Raw genomic sequence first — 17,089 nt, forward strand, 5'->3', positions numbered from 1 at the left:
AATAGAAAAGCAAGTATTAATCACTTATAGACATCTACAAATTAAATAAATTCTCGTAAGTATAAATTTCATTGATTATCAAATCTTGAGATGAGCTATCCCACATCGACAAAATAAAGATAGTGTGCACATTTTATAAGCTATTGGAGACCTTCTTTCCATAGCCATATGGTTTTGGAATAATATATATCTTTGGCTTATGGAGTGTGTGCACCTCGTGTGTTTCCTATAAATATGCTGACATTTACAATAAGTCCAGTCTAATTCACCATGGTATCAGAGCCGATAGTTCGTTCAAAAAAATTTAAAAATGATAGGTCCGAAAAAAATGGCGTTCCTACCCTCATTGATTACTCCCACATGCAAACTTGACGGGGGTTCGCATGGAGGGGGTGTTGGGATGAGTTATCCCACATCGACAAAATGAAGAAGGCGTGCACACCTTATAAGTTTTTGAAAACCTTCTTCCCATTGCCATATGATTTTGGGATGGCATATATCTCCTTAGCTATGAAATGTGTGCACCTTGTGTTTCTCCGTTAATATGTTGACATCCACAATAAGTCCAACCTAATTCAACACGCGCCAATATCAAAAGTTTATGTGATTGATCCAATCATATAATTAATTTATTCTCATGGTTTAGTTTGATTAATTGTGACCTTGTGGGTATAAAGTTAGGGCAATATCAAAGTTTAATTAATCATTCCCATACAAGTCAAAATCTTTCATTGCTACAGTCATCTTAGGATTAGATTTAGGGAATTATTATTTGTCGCCACCTTTTTCATTTTATCGCCACCCCCCCTTCTAACAAAATTACCATATTACCCCTAGATTAAAAAAAATTACAAAAATGCCACTTAAGTTAAAAAATGTTTAAGAAATGTAAATGGCACTTAATAACATTGTTATCGCTTAATGACATTATTATCGGAATTATATATATATTGAATTTTCAGAGGCTTTATGGTAGTATATTCGAATTCAAACACGATACCTTCTCTCTAAAAACTCTCTAAAAACAATACGTAAATTTAAACAAGCTAGAACTCTAGATCGAACATCAATGGCATACCAAGACGTGCATGATAACGATCCGGTAAGTAATTAATCGGTTCGATTTTTGCAAAAAAAAAAAAAAAAAATAGGAACGTAGTCGCACAAACCAGTCGCACAAAACGTGCGACTGGGAGTCGCACGTTTTGTGCGACTGGTTCGTGCGACTACTTCATAATTTTTTTTTTTTTTTTGTATTTGAATAAAAAAAAAAAAAAAATAAATAGAAGTCGCACAAAACGTTTTGTGCGACTTCTATTTTTTTTTTTTTTTTAACTTCGAATTATAAAATTTATTTTGTTTAATTAAATTATTTTATTTTAATCTATTGTTGTGCTATAATAATGGTATTTTATTATAATTATTTTGTAGAAATAATTATTTTTTAAGTTATTATTATTTTGATATATTATGATAATGTTATTATAATTATTATTTGCAGGACTTTGAAAATTTAGGAGATAATATAGATTATTCTGATAGATTTGTTACCGATAGAGAATTTGATTCTGTAGATGATTTACATACTTGGGCTAATGAGATAGCACTAACAATTGGATTTCAATTTACACGTGCTTCATATAAAAAAAAAGAAGGGCGTTCTAGAGTGAGTCTGTACTTAAGATGTCACCGTTACGATAAAAGAAGTGTTGATTTGCATAACTCAGACAATGCTCCCCGACCAGGTTCCAAAAGTAGGGGTTGTGGGTGTAAATTTATGATTTTAGGAACTAGTCGTAACCCAAAGGAAAGACCTTGGACGGTTAGAGTGTTTCCTGGTGAAAAAGGAATACATAACCATCCGTTCTTCATGTACATAGATGGTCAAATAAGAGTAAATAGGATGACTGTGGATATCAGGCAGCACATACGAGATCTAAGTGCAACTGGCATGCAACCAGCATTTATAATGTCTTCAATTAGAAGAAATTTTCCTCGTTTTTATGCTAGTATGAATCAAATTTACAATGAGAGACAGTCAATGAGGAGAGAAGAGATGGATGGTAGGACTCCTCTTCAACACTGTCTGTATATGGCCACGGAGCATAATTATGTAGTTTGGAGGGACTTGGATAGTGAGGATCAGTTGACTAGATTATTGATTGCGAATCCAACTTCTATCCAGATGCTACGTTCGTGGCCCCATGTTGTGTTGATAGACACAACGTACAAAACGAATAAGCAAAAGTGGCCCCTTTGCGAAATCATTGGAATGACGCCAACGAATCATAATTTCTTGGTTGCATTATGTTTGATGCGAGATGAGGCGGCTGTGTCTTATTCTTGGGTGTTGGAGAGGTTGAGGGATATTTACGGGACAGTGCAGACGCCGGATGTAATCGTAACGGATCGGGATGAGGGTTTGTCTGCAGCTATTCATGTTGTCTTTCCAGGTAAACATGTTTTAATTATTAATTATCGTCGATCTATGTATTATATATTTCTGAATTAATTTTAAATTTATGTTTAATGCAGATGTACGACATCTATTATGCGTATGGCATATTGGCAATGACGTGGAGAACATGGTCGATAAATTGTGTGGCGGCAAGAAAAATCAACAGGGCCAGTTATTCAGGCAAACAAAATGGAACCCCTTGGTTAACAGTATGACGATCGCCGATTTTGAAAACAGATGGGAAGGGATTGTGTCCACTTGGTCGACTAGGAACCGGAGAGTCGTGCAATATTTGGCAGGAACATGGATTCCTCACAAAGAGAAATTTGTGCGTGCGTGGACGAATGATTGTTTGCACTTGGGTAACCAGACTACCAGTAGAGTTGAAAGTCAACACTCTTCCTTCAAGTACTACTTGGGTAGCGGTAATAGCTCATTCGATACGCTGTTTAAAAGGGCGCACGCACAAATTACGAATCAACAATCAAAAATAAGACAAGCTCTTGAGGAATCTAAGAATTCCATTTTAAGAACGTCGCGACTAAATTTTCTACGACCGTTGTATCGTCATGTTTCTATATTTGCCTTGGAACTATTGATGATGGAGCACAACCGGATGCTAACCCTGGGCAGTTGTCTTTTAGAAAAATGCGGTTGTGTCATTCAAAAAACCCACGGATTACCATGCGCGTGTTACTGTTACTTGTCTATCAGGTCTAATGGTGCTTTGTACTTGGACGATATACATCCGTTTTGGAAAACGTTAAAGTATTTAGATGCAGAAGAAGACGCGAACGAAGAAGTACGGCACGCAAACGCCGATGATAAAGAGTACTTTCAATCGTTGAGGGATGAAGTTTTAAAATCCGAACCCTCAGTACTACGACGCATCTCTCAGGTACTTGAACATGAGCTGCACCCCGATGGTGACGACATACCTGAGCCCGAAGCAAGTCCACCGAGGAAAGGAAGACCAATGACAAGCAGAACCTTGAGGAGAAACAAAAGTGCGTTTGAGTACAGTAGATCGTCCTCAAGGGGTCGCGGATCAAGATCATCATCACGCGGGAGATCCAGTGGTAGATCAAGCAGCCGGTCGCATCAATCGTCAGTTGGAATTAACTTCAGTTTCAACTTATCAGGTACTCTTATTTCTTTTCATTTAATCTTATATGTTTTATATCAATATTGGCGTAATGATATATTGTTATTTATTCAGATGGTGCAGCAGGTCGTGATTTTTCACTTTTTCCGTGGCCAGATCACATTCCATTTATTCTTCCGCCATATCTCCTGTGCAAAACCGAGCTGCCTCACTGTCCTCTCAGGCAAATAGACCTCCACGATATCGAAACAGGTGATACCACCGATATACGAGGTACGTGGGTGCTCGTTCAAAAAAAAAAATTAAAACCGGTCGCACGAACCGGTCGCAAGAAGTAGTTATTGATTTATGTATTATGATAATGTTGTGCGACCGGTTTTAATTTTTTTTTTTTTCTTTTTCGAATACGTAAATCAATAACTACTTCTTAAAACAACATTATCATAATACATATTATTACAACATTTACTAAATAACATTAACTAACAACAAACTCTTTCAAAAATTTTTTAAAAAAAAAAAAAAAAAAAAAATTTGGTTTTGGCCCAGTCGCACAAAATGTGCGACTGTACAGTCGCACGTTTTGTGCGACTGGGCCGAATCCAAATTTTTTTTTTTTTTTTTTTGCTTCGATTGATTTAAAAAAAACTTACCTCGAATTTTTGTTGACGATTTCGATTCCAAAGTTTTAGCTCCGCTTAATTTTATGTGAAGAATTTGATTTTATGGAAGTGATGAAAGTGTTATTGAGTGGATTTGAAGTGTTTTTATATAAGTTATAAGCTTAGTGGCATTTTCGTAATTTTTTAAATTTCAGGGGTAAAGTCGTAATTTCATTCAAGGGGGGGTGGCGATAAAATGAAATTGGTGGCGACAAATAAGAAATGGGTAGATTTATACTTGCCTATATACTTGCCAGTTAAGATTATATTTATTTAAGATCATGGATCGTTTGACCTCAAAACAAGTACTTCAAGTCTAGTTTATAAAAATCTAGATTATGTCAATGACAATCGATTAAAAAATATTAAAAACTTAATTTTAATGATTAATGATAATGAAAATGAGAATGATAAGATTAAGTTAATATTCTTTTATCATATATATATATATATATATATATATATATATATATATATATATTTGCGTGTGTGTATATATATATATATGTGTGTGTGTGAAAATCAAATGTTTGATTTTTAAAAATTAGATAAATTATCTTATATATAAAAGTAGATATTAACTATTTCGGATCGGATAATTCAAATCGAATATTTTTATATACACTTAGGTAATAAGTTCAAGATATGACAATTTATCTAAGCCATTTATAAAAGTATTTATAAATTTTATTAGGTTAAACTACCAACCGAATCAACTAGTATCGAATATAAAAGACTGAAATGGATTTCCATATAACAATCAAAGTAGAAACAGAAATACACTTTGGAATTCAAAGATATGGTTGAATAACCTGGATGGGAACCCGACCGAGTGGTACATTATTCTCTCTCCATTAATCTTGTATTTAACGTTAGGTACTACTTCTAGTTCCTATTGCAAATACCCTACTTTTATGGGTCCTGGACACCAACATTAACATCAATTAGCTTCTTAGCTTGCAAGTTGCAACTTCATAGTACTTCCTCCGTTATGTTATTTTTGGAAACATTGATTTTATTTGGAAATTTGGATTTGGCTTAAATTTATTATTTGATAAATTAAAAATTTTCAAATTTAAATTTGAATTTAATTTCACCATTGTTTTTTAAGTAGTTAAAGTTGAGAATTTAAGAATGACTAACCAAACCTTTTTATTCTCAAACTCTTCATTTATGATTTCATAATTGAAATTTATAATTTGAAATGAAATAATTATTCTCAAACACTACATTACATTATTTGTTATCTTTTGACATTTTATGCAATTGAATATATTATTTTGATTATTTATATGTTGAATTATGTACTTCTAACAATAATTTAATTATATAAGTATGTCATTAAATGATTCAAACAAGATCTCATTTGATTATATTTTTTTATATACATTAGCCACAATATATAAAATAAAATTAAATGATAAATAGTAGTAACAATAACCATAACATAACAAATATTTCAGAATTAAGGAAGCATATTTTTAAATAGTCTATAGGGGTTACATTCTAAATGTGTAACTATAAGGTTGTATAATATCCATAAATTCTCCAATATTTGATAATAATTGTTACTACAACATAATTTGCTTTTAATGGTATATATTCAACGACATTTAATTTAAATGTCACAACTTTAAATTTCTAATAGTATATATAGAGGACTTAGTTAATTAATAATTGTCACATTTATTATTTATACTTATATATAGCTTGAAACAAACACAAGTCTTTATTAGCATAAAGAAAATAATGGATATTTATATGGTATATTTGTTAAATACTTTGATAATATATATGGTATATTTGTTAATTCATTCAAATTTCAACCTAATACTTTCACTAATCCCTTTTAAAAATAATATTTAACTTTTCACATAACTTAGTGTAATATTTAAATTATTAGTCATGTACATATAAAAGTTTTGAAAAAATTAAATTTCTAAAATGAATATAACAATATTCACTTGACTATATAACCGAACAAAATTAACCAATTAATAGTGTAAAAATCACAAGTTGGATCAAATAGTCAAATGATATACACAAATTTTCATATATGAGACGGTCTCACGGTGAGATCATTTTAATTGGGTTGACCTATTTCATATTCATTCTTAAAGTGATGACTCTTTATAGTTTTAAAGTTATCACTTATAATGTTAAAATGATCTCTTACAATTTTAAAATGATCACCTAGAGAATTAGGCTTACTTATATAGACTCATCTCATGGTGATATATATATATATATATATATATATATATATATATATATATATATATATATATATATATATATATATATATATATATATATATATATATATATATATATATATATATATATATATATATATATATATATATATATATATATATATATATATATATATATATATATATATATATATATATATATATATATATATATATATATATATATATTTGTGCAAGATTTTAGATGACTATCGTGAAGTCATAATTGTCTTCTTGGGTATAAACATTTACGAACTTAATAAAAGTTGAGTATAATAAATATATAATATTGACAAAATGTTTAACCCACACAACAGGGGGTTGAATATTATTGAGTATATGTTTCAAGAAATAGATTAGAAATTAATAAAGTGATAACAAATGCATAAGTGAGTGTACTACAATTAGTACATAGCGTTTTGAAAAGTGCCTTAAAACGAATTTGTGCGAGCCGGTCCTTAAATAAGACAATATTATACTAATGTAGATCATTTATGCATAATGGTGCTATCAATTGGTATTAAGAATTGAAGATTTGACCGGAAAAATGTAGAAGTATATACAATGGAAGAACACCATAATTGGGATGTTGAATTGCTAGAACAAATGGGTCATGGTGATATGTACGAAGCATCTTCCTTACATGCTCGTCAAAGAAGCAGGTTCAATGGTGACGGGCGGTGCAAGGAGACAAATTATATTGTTAGATGAGAGGACATGAGTGATCAGCCCCGTATTAGACCCGGGGTGGGTGGGGCAAAGGTCTAGGGCCCCATATTTCAGAAATTAAGTAGGTTTAAATTTAAATTTATTAAAAGAAATTAAAGAATTAAGAGTGATAATGGAATAATATTGGTAAAGAATATTTGTAATGTTCTGAATTCATTGAATTAAAGGGATTGCAATTTGGGAGAGCATGGTACTCGGTATTTAAGAATCAGGTTATATTGCTCCATCTTGGTTTTACTTATCATGTTATATTGAATATTGTCACAAAAATATACATCTTGTTATGAAAAGAAAAAAAAAACCAAATTCAATAAATAATAGAATCACAAAATAATTTAGGTTTTTGTAAATCCAATGAAAAACTTTAGGGGAAATTGTAAAAGATAAACTAACATTTGCTCAATAGGTTGAAAATAAACCCAACGATTGTTTATTTTTGAATAAACTCACCTATTTGGTATTATGGCTGAAAATAAATTCAACTATTGTTTATTCCTATTCTTGATTTACCAAGAAACTTTAAAAATGAATATAAACAATAGGTTGGATTATTTTTAGCAAGTATACCTAATAAGTGGGTTTATTTAGAAAATAGTTATAGGTAAGTTTATTTTCTGCGAATAAATCAAAGGTTGTTTTATTATTAACAATTTACCCAAAACTTTATGAGGATAGTAATGGAAATTTTTTAGCGATAAGGGGGGCTATTTCTAATCTCGCCCCTAAGCCACCGAAAGTTTAGAAACGGGCCTGTGAGTGATGTGTTCTTTTGTCGGAGGTAAGGATCGTTGAGATAATTAATAGTAGAGTATATTCTGAGGAGATGGAGAATAATCAAGCTAGTGCGTTAATACTTCCTCTATTTTGAAATACTTTTTATATTATTATAATTATTGTTACTATTTTATTTTTTAAGCTTATTTTATATCGTGCCAAACTTATAGTCAAGTGGAATCTTGTTTGAATTGTTTAATCATATACTTTCATAATATTAACTTTATATATTTTTTAGATTTGCATAGTTCAATAAATAATAATACATTAAATTGCGTAAAAAGTCAATATAACAAGTATAAATATATAATGTAACACCCCGCCATTTTATGACGTCATTAATTATTATTACAATCGATTTTGGAGATTTTATAATTATATTAAATTATTTTGAGTTTAGATAAATTTCTTTCATATATGAATTTAAATATTAGCATATTTATATTAAAAACAAAAAAATAGATTTGCGATTACTAAAATAAAGAGGTTCGAATCAAATTATTATTTTATTAAAATTTGTGAGCACATGAAGGTGAGTTTTTTTAGTTTGGCCTCGCAAGATATGAATCAAGATAAATAAATAAGTAAATAAAATAAAAGGCATTGGTTAGGGTTTTAAGTGAGAACACTCCTTGCCCTCACATTCAAAAACAACACGCCTCACTTCCTCACCCTCTTCCCCACGACTGTTTCTCCCTCCTCAACAGCCCTTGCTCATTTTCTCCTCCACCAGCAGCTGCCTTGTAACACCCGAATTTCCTCCCGTCTTTTATGGTTCTGGTTTCGTTAAGGGTCGGAAATTCACCCCAGAATTCCCGACCCCTTAACGAAACCAAAACCATAAAAGACGGGAGGAAATTCGGGTGTTATATGCCTCCTCCTCCACAAGCAGCAACCGACACCTCCCCGTCCTCCACAAGTAGCAGGCGGCAGCAACTAGCCGTGATCCACCCACCTAGCAGCAACAACTGCTGCTTTGTGCCCTCCAAACAGCAACAAGCTACTGTGACGCCAGCCCCAAGCAGCCTTCCTCCACCATCACACACGGTGGGCCACATCACCACCACAAGAACCACCAACCCCTTGACCCATTTTCTAGTTTCACCCATTGTAAGTCATCTCTCACTTTCCGAATTGATTAATTTATTGTTTCTAATTAGAATCTACCATGTTTATGAGTTGTGTGTTGATTGTGTATTAGTTTCATTGAATTTTAGTATGGGTAATAGTTAAAGGTATTATCTTTGAACATGAGGTGATTAGGGTTTGGATTTAGAGATGAAATTACTAATGATGTGTGTTTTATACTATATTTTGGTGGTGCGATGATTGATTAATTAACCTTAAAAGTTGTTTTGAGACTTATTCGATTGATTAATGTTGTAATAATTAGTAATGGTGATGATTGTAGTTGATTATGAAAGTGATTTTGATTGTTAAATTGGGAATAATAGTTGCTAATTGTTGTGGGTTGATTGTTGTGAATTACAAGTACTTTTATTAAATTGTTGTTGAAGCCATAATTCATAATTTTAGTAAGGCCATGAGAATAATATCAACTTATTGTAGAAGGTTGTTAAGTTACTTGTCGTGATGTTTGATCATATTTTTTTCTAGCTTTGAAGAATGTAACAAATGATATCGTGATTCGATAACTCCAAAATTTGCCTTATCGTTATATAAGTGTTATATTAAAATTGTAAGACTTAGTTGTGATTAGTTATTTTTGGGTAACGCGAACCGATATACTCAAAATTAGTTGATGAAAAGGAACGATTCACATATGCTTTTACTTTTAAATTGGTTAAAAGACTTATGTTGTGTTGAGTTAATAATTTTGACTTGTATTGAATGAGTTGTGTGCATACTAGAGTAATCGAAAACTCATGTTGAATGGGTGATAGTGGTTACTTGGGCATTTAGTTAGTATGAAAAAGTTTTTAAGGGAACTTATTAGTTCTATTCCTAACTTGTATAGGTTCCCAGTTCATAAGAGGAAAGTAGAACCTTAGTTAGGTGATTTTCGTAACTCTTGGTCGTGAAGTGACGCTTGCAGGTACGTATACGCAGTAACTAACCCTTATATGAAATTTTCTTTAAGATTTTACTGTTTATTGTGATAATATGCATTGTATCGAAACTATGAGATACTAGTGAGTACACTTTATATGAAGAGCTATCGATTATGAAATCCTTGCACCTAGACTAGTTTAGAGAATGAGAGTGTTAGTACAAGGCGGGGACCACCCCCTTTATTTATTTAAGAATTGGATTATGCCTTACTTGGAGTTAGAATGCTCCTTTATAGGAGAATTTCATATTTTGTTTGAGTTGCACAGTGGGTCTCGACGTTCTACTATCCTAAGGCACTCATTAATAGTCGAAAGTAGGAGTTATTCCCATTTGATAAAGTATTAGATTATGTTTAGCTGACGTGATTCAACTGAATTATGTCTGATTGATTTAGTAGTCCCCTAGGTGAGATTCAACGGGATCACCGCAAGGGGTGTATGAGCATACTTTTGTCATTGGGCGCCGGGTGACCGATACGGTCCCTTGACCGAGGTGTTACCATGCGGGCCTTGCAAACCCCAATATGGTGGCCTCTTCACTGGATTGGTAACCCAGTGTGTTAGTTTTCCCAAAGGTAGGACCCGAGAGGGTCAGCTGGAGGGGGTATGAGCCCATACTTTGCCATGGGTGTTGGGTGGCCGATAACGCCTTTGACCGTGTCACTATGCCATGAAGTGGAGAAAAGATTCATTGATAGAATGTTACTCATTGATATAAAGTTTATTTATTCATAAAAAGCTTACACATAGATCGAACGTTTACTCATTGATAGAAAATCTATTCAATGATTGAGTAGTTTATGCTAATGAGAAGTGCGCCTAAGTTAAGTTACCTCAAGAGAGTTACAAGTCCCAAAAATAGACTATGATCACACCTACTCTAAGATAGACAAGCTCTACAGGGTCATGTGTTAGGTAGTTTGTTAAGATGAACAAGCTTTATAGGGTCATGTGTTAGCTAGTCTGTTAATACCTTGGTTGAGTTGATACTACGCGTGTTTTACAAGAGTTTATGTTTTGAGAAGAGGAGTGTGAAGACTTGCATCCTACCCAAGAACACATGGTTCTAGTTGGAAAGGATGTAATGAGAATAAGAAGTATAGGTAGACGATAAATGATTACTATTTGTGCTTATATCTTATGAAACCATCTTATGTTGTTGTATAACATAATGTTATCTAGTAGTTGGCCTTATTATATTTGATGCTAGTTACTGACGTGTACGTATTTGTGTTTATGTTTGATTGTTTTATGACTTTCTATGATTGTCAAGCTATGACACATTTACCTTTGGTCTGATGTCGAGCAGCGGGAGGATCATAGACAGGCGTGGCAGGTATTGGAGCTTCTTTTGCATTGCATTGCATTGGGAGAGAGTGATGAGGGCGAAGCATAACCTGTGTCATACCGTTGTCTTTTGATTTTGTAGCTCGTGTTGTATACGTTTTGTTATTGGAGCTTCTTTTGGTTGTACGTTTTGTTATGAGGCCTTGTGTACTCCTTTGTATATTTGTCTTTCTGCTGCGTAGTTTATAATTTTGTGTGGTTTTTAAAGAGTTAAGTCATTTTAAACGCAAGTGTTGACACTAGCACCACGATCCATGCTTAGCATGTTGATTTGAGAACACGACGATGAATCATTCCGCCGTAGTATGAGATTTCAAAGGCAATGATGCCTTAGATTAGTTTAATGTTTTTATTGTGCTAATTGCTCTATCACATGTTCGTTTTTTAGGAGAGATACAATTAATCACATTAACCGGCTAGTACAAACCGATTGAACTAAATGATTATGTGTTTGTGTAGAAATTAAAACCAGAAAAACAATAAAAGAGTTAATTACTCTCTCTAATATTTCAATAGATTGAGAGAAAGATGGGACAGAAAATTCTATTCCAAGATGTCATCAAAATGTAATTGATTTCATGCACCAACTCTTATTCATAGAGTAGAGTAGCAATGATTCATCCAAATGCATTTACTTATTATATCAAGTAAAACATTAGTTCATAACAACACAATACTCCATGAAATGAAGTTTTGATTCACGAACAGAAGCATTGTTCTGAGGTGGTTGAACGAGCACAATATGTGCTCGAACAAGCATAAGCCAAATCAACTTCCAGAAACTTTCTAACGCGAAAGATCCTAAGTGCTCGAACGAGCAAATGCCAAAAACATTAAACAGAACCTTTTTGAACAAATTGTCTGACGAACGAGCAAAGGAGTGCTCGAACGAGCACCATCATGCTCGAACAAGCAGATCACCCGAGCACCATGTTTTTGGTTCCGTTGTTACGTTTTTGCTTAGTCTATGCCTTAGTACATGTCTTAAGCCTTTGGATATAGTCCTACATGGTCTAAATCTCAACAAATAATAAAGGGGTTAGAGTTTTGGTAATTCTATTTACGGAGGGGTAATTATTGAATTTAATTATTTAGCCATTTGGGAAAAAAGTTTGTTGAGTTATTAGAAGTAGATAGTGGGAAATAGTTGAAATTAAAGCAATTAAAGTAAAAATGTATAATAAAATGAGGTTAAAATATAGAATTATATAGTTACCTTTTACCAAAATGGATAATATTGCAAGTAATATAAAACATTCGTAAATAAAAGTGTTACAAGTAATTTGAAACGAAGTAAGTGATAACTTTATCGGTATATGTCGCAAAAGTGAGGGAGTATGACATTTTGCAAAACTAATTTGTGGACTGTTTGATTAATTATTCCTTACGTGAACAGTATGGATAAGTTTTGATGACTAGACTAGCTAGTAGCAAGTAGAACTATTAGGCTTTTGAGTTTCATGTTTTATCCTGCAACTCCAAATTTCATCCTTGGATTTTATTGGGTAATAAAGTAAATAGGAATATTTTGTAGGATTAATACAAATTGGAATATGAGAATATATTTTTTCAGATAAATAAGATCTCCACCATCCTTTTGGTTTCCTTAAAGATTTTTCATTTTTTGTAGTTATTATGACTTATGAGTTTAGTTGGAAAAAATGGTATCTAAAATAGAACATTATTATTGTGCATATTAGAGACTAAATGTAAATTTGAAAATTATATGCACTTAAATATTACATGAATAAGTTTTAACGTTTTGTTTAGATAAAAAGAAAGAAAAAGGGAATTAAAAGGAAAGAGATTTGAAAAGAAGAAATTTAAAAGAATTAGTTTCCTTAATTCTATTAATGACAAAATCTCTTCATAAGAAAAATAATTTAGAAGAAAAATGAGTTTTTTTTTTTTTTTTTTTTAATCTTCTCTTTCCTTTCTCTCTTAGACAAATAAGAAAAACCTTTTTATCACTTTTTTCTCATTTTTTCAATCCTTTTCCTTCTTTTCCTTTTGATCCTATCTAGGATAGAATACATTAATTATATACAAGTGTGTTGTTAGTGGAATGGTTAGTCTCAAGACAGATTATGTTGGTATGAGATTTGTTCTTGCTATATATATATATATATATATATATATATATATATATATATATATATATATCCCTTCTTGTAGCAAGACCAACTTGATGATGATATTTGCACTAAAGAATGTCCCTTCTTGCTATATCCCTTCTTAGCTTGGAGGGATAATACTAGGGATTCTTCTGATATTAAAGAATGTCTCTTTTGACCTTTTGATATTACCATTGTAGACATTGGCACGTTTTTCTTGATGTTTCATGTAGAGTCAGTTACCTCCGCATGCGTGGCTTCTCCTTATTGGTTGTTTAGTGGCGCCTTAAACAAAGAACATCCTTTTTAAATAAAAAAAGAGATCACATTTCCACATTCTTTTTTGACTGTACTTGTTAGTCACATCATCATTGTAGACGAGATAATGTAACGTCATTGCGCTCCCTCAACTTTTCATTTAGTGCTCTGTCCTTGGCAATTTTCTAATATTTTGCATCGATATTTTATTGAAATTGTTATAATTTGATAATGATAATATGTAATGATTGCATAGTTATTTAATTAAATTTATATTTACATATATGTAATTTCTACTGATAAACTCCGTACATTGCATAAATTTTTATACTAGTAAAATACTATTCAATGTAGTCAGAGATATTAAATCTAAGTAGGAATGTCGTTATTTTCCTTTGAATATAATGAGATAAATTATAAACTCGAACATCATCATCATATACCAGGGTCCGGGGAGGGAAAGAAAATAATAACATACTCATAAAAGAGGATGCAGTTAAAGAATCCTTCGACTTGTAAAACATACTCATAAAAATGAAATCTTAACATATTGTGAAGATATGGGAGAATTATACTTAATCTAAAATTATTGAACTGATTAAGTTATTCTAAGTCTGGATGTATTGGTTTCGCACTCAACCAAAATTCCAATAGAAATAAGGCGAAGTCGCGAAGAGAATATGTTGTAGATTTGTATAGCTAAAACACGACATAGGAAGTTGATTTTTTTTTTTTATATGGTTTTTTATATGGTTTTTAGTTTTGGTTTTTTAAACATTTAAAGAAAGTTTTTTGGTAAAAGGTTTTAAGCTAGTTTTAACCTAAAATTAAAAAGTTACTCATAGTGATTGTTTGACAAATGACTATTTATTATGGTTATCACTAATTTGCACAGTTGAAAGTTTTGGCTGATAAAACCAATTGTTTAAGCTAGTTGCCAACTATTATAGATATGTTTGGTAAAAAATTACTCCGTTAGCTTGTGATTGTTCTTGTTCATTAAAGAAAAAATAGGCTAAAAGTCAAAAATCAATGAAAAAACGACAAAGAGTAGCTTTTTGATTTTGACTTAAAAATAATTTTTTCAAACACTTTTATTGGTTGTTCTATAAATAAAAAAGCCAAATATCAACCAAAAAAGCCAACAAAAAAACTAATTGCCAAATATCCATAGTAACTTTTTATATTGACTTTTGGCATACTATTTTTTTGCCAATAAATAGTAAATAACTAACAGACAACAACTAACAAATACTTTTTGCTAAATATCTTCTTAACATTTGACTTAAACAGTTACTTTATAAAATAGTAATTTCAACTGATCAAAATAGTCAATATTTAATAAGTTGAGATGACAACTCCCAGCAACAATATTTGCCTGCCAAACAGGCGCATAATCCAGCTATCAAAATTGAGAATTGTTATTGTTCTTGACATGGATGCACTCACACGACCCTCCAAAAATTATTGCCACTTTGTCCCCTACCACTCCTTATAAATGAATGGCTATAAACTTTGGTATTAGCTTATAATAACCGAATACTTAAAAGAGCCAGGATGCTAAATTAAAAAAATATATATAAATACTTTGAACAAATCATATATACATTCATTCCACAACATTTTCTCTTTTTTTTCCCCAATTTTTCATTTGCTACATTTATATCTTTGTTTAAAATTTAGGGGAGGAAGAACAAAGATAATAATATGATTAAAAAATAATGTGAAAATTTTAAATTTAGAGATTGAGATGATTAGAAACAGAAATAAGTAGCCAAAAATCTAAAAAGACAATTATTTGAACTAATATATTATGTCTTTTCAATTTATCTGGAAAGTAAAAATTTATTTTATCAGCTTTATATATATATATATATATATTGCGACTAATCATTTTCATAATTGTATATTTTCATAATATGAAATTTTTATTTATAACTCAAGATATAAATGATTAAAATAACACATAAGATTGCATAATAAAGTAAATTGTAAATTGTAGTAATACTTCTATAATGAAACAAAGGATATAGCAAAATAAGAAAGTAGTCTAAGTAAATAACGGTAATTTTTAATATTAACAAATTACCTTATGTTGAAGAATTTGATAGGGTGGGGTTTTTTAGGAGTTTAATTTTTTATGTTTTTTATTTTGTTGATATTGTGTTTTTATGGTGATTTATAAATTATGGTGAATGATTAGAAATTTGTGTAAAATAGAAATTAAAGTGAACAGTTGTAATGGTGGTACAGTATTAGATGCTGGATATGGATCAATCTTTTGGTCAATCAAAGCACAAAACATGAATGACAGAAGGCACTATTGTCACCTTAACAAAGGACTAACATAAACCTAGAAAATTATACTTTGATAAAAGCTCATCCAATTACCTATAACCTATATCAAGTAATAATAAACATCCATTTGTGTTATGTCTGTTCTCCCAATGTGGGACCCTAATCACTAGGATTAAACTTCTATCTAATCCCCAAATTAACTCTTGGATTAGTTTAAAATTGACACAAATGGGAATCTTAAGTAAGTTTAATGTTGATGTGGGGAATAATCTCATGATTAGCTTAAGAGGACGTCTAAAAAAAGAAATCAAATGTTTTGTGTTATGACTTAATTAATGAGTAATCCTCTCATCCTAATATATTTGCTACATTTTTTATTTTAGTTCGTCCTAATAAATTTGTTATATTTTTCATTTTTATCTATCTCAATAAATTTGTTCTATTCAATTTTTTTTTACTTTATACTTTCTTTGTTTTCATTTGTTCTGCTAATTCGCTTTTTGCGCAGATTTCAATGAAAACTTAAAAAGTGAAATAATTTTATTTATGAGTTTTTTAAAAAAATTTTAAAAGTTGATATTTAGAAAATATATATTAAGACGAATCTACAGAGATCACACTTGAATATGTTTTTTCATTTATATCGATGTGAAATTATAGTTAAAGTTTGACACTAAAATTTGTAAATTTTATTTGAGAGGAAAATATGAAAACAGAGGGAGTAATTTTTTTATTTGTATATACCCTACTTCTTTAACTCACTCTTCTTAATTTCTTAATCTCTGTATTAAAGTAACTAATTTTTTTGACTTTGATTTATGTTTCAGCGTTGTTTCCTTATTCCTAGTTTTGAATCTCTTGGAAATCACATGTGCAAGCGTAACATGGTATCATTCGGTTGGCGTGTCCATCGCCACATGACCCTTCATTCTAATTTAATTCTAATTCTAATGCTAATTAATTATAATTAATGACATAAATTCTCATTATTCTTCCCTTTGTCGTCTAACCATAGCT

At 31.0% G+C, this 17,089-nt stretch overlaps 1 protein-coding gene across 1 annotated transcript; it reads left to right on the forward strand.

Moving 5' to 3' along the window:
- The first annotated feature begins 1,050 nt into the window (after nt 1–1,050).
- LOC130815679 (uncharacterized) lies at nt 1,051–7,191 on the forward strand. Its single transcript, XM_057682166.1, has 5 exons — nt 1,051–1,102; nt 1,502–1,745; nt 3,337–3,600; nt 3,678–3,836; nt 7,034–7,191. The coding sequence occupies exons 1-5, from the start codon at nt 1,070–1,072 to the stop codon at nt 7,189–7,191; spliced, it is 858 nt and encodes a 285-aa protein (XP_057538149.1). The 5' UTR covers nt 1,051–1,069.
- The last annotated feature ends 9,898 nt before the right edge of the window (nt 7,192–17,089 follow it).

This window comes from Amaranthus tricolor, chromosome 6 (genome assembly GCF_026212465.1).
Source record: "Amaranthus tricolor cultivar Red isolate AtriRed21 chromosome 6, ASM2621246v1, whole genome shotgun sequence".
NCBI classification, from domain to species: domain Eukaryota; kingdom Viridiplantae; phylum Streptophyta; class Magnoliopsida; order Caryophyllales; family Amaranthaceae; genus Amaranthus; species Amaranthus tricolor.

Bases quoted from the DNA above. Each gene is read 5' to 3' on its own strand.
- LOC130815679 (XM_057682166.1), top strand. From the start codon at position 1,070: ATGGCATACCAAGACGTGCATGATAACGATCCG. The intron at 3,601-3,677 runs GTACTCTTATTT...TTATTTATTCAG, and splicing joins CTTCAGTTTCAACTTATCAG to ATGGTGCAGCAGGTCGTGAT. The intron at 3,837-7,033 runs GTACGTGGGTGC...GGAAAAATGTAG, and splicing joins TGATACCACCGATATACGAG to AAGTATATACAATGGAAGAA.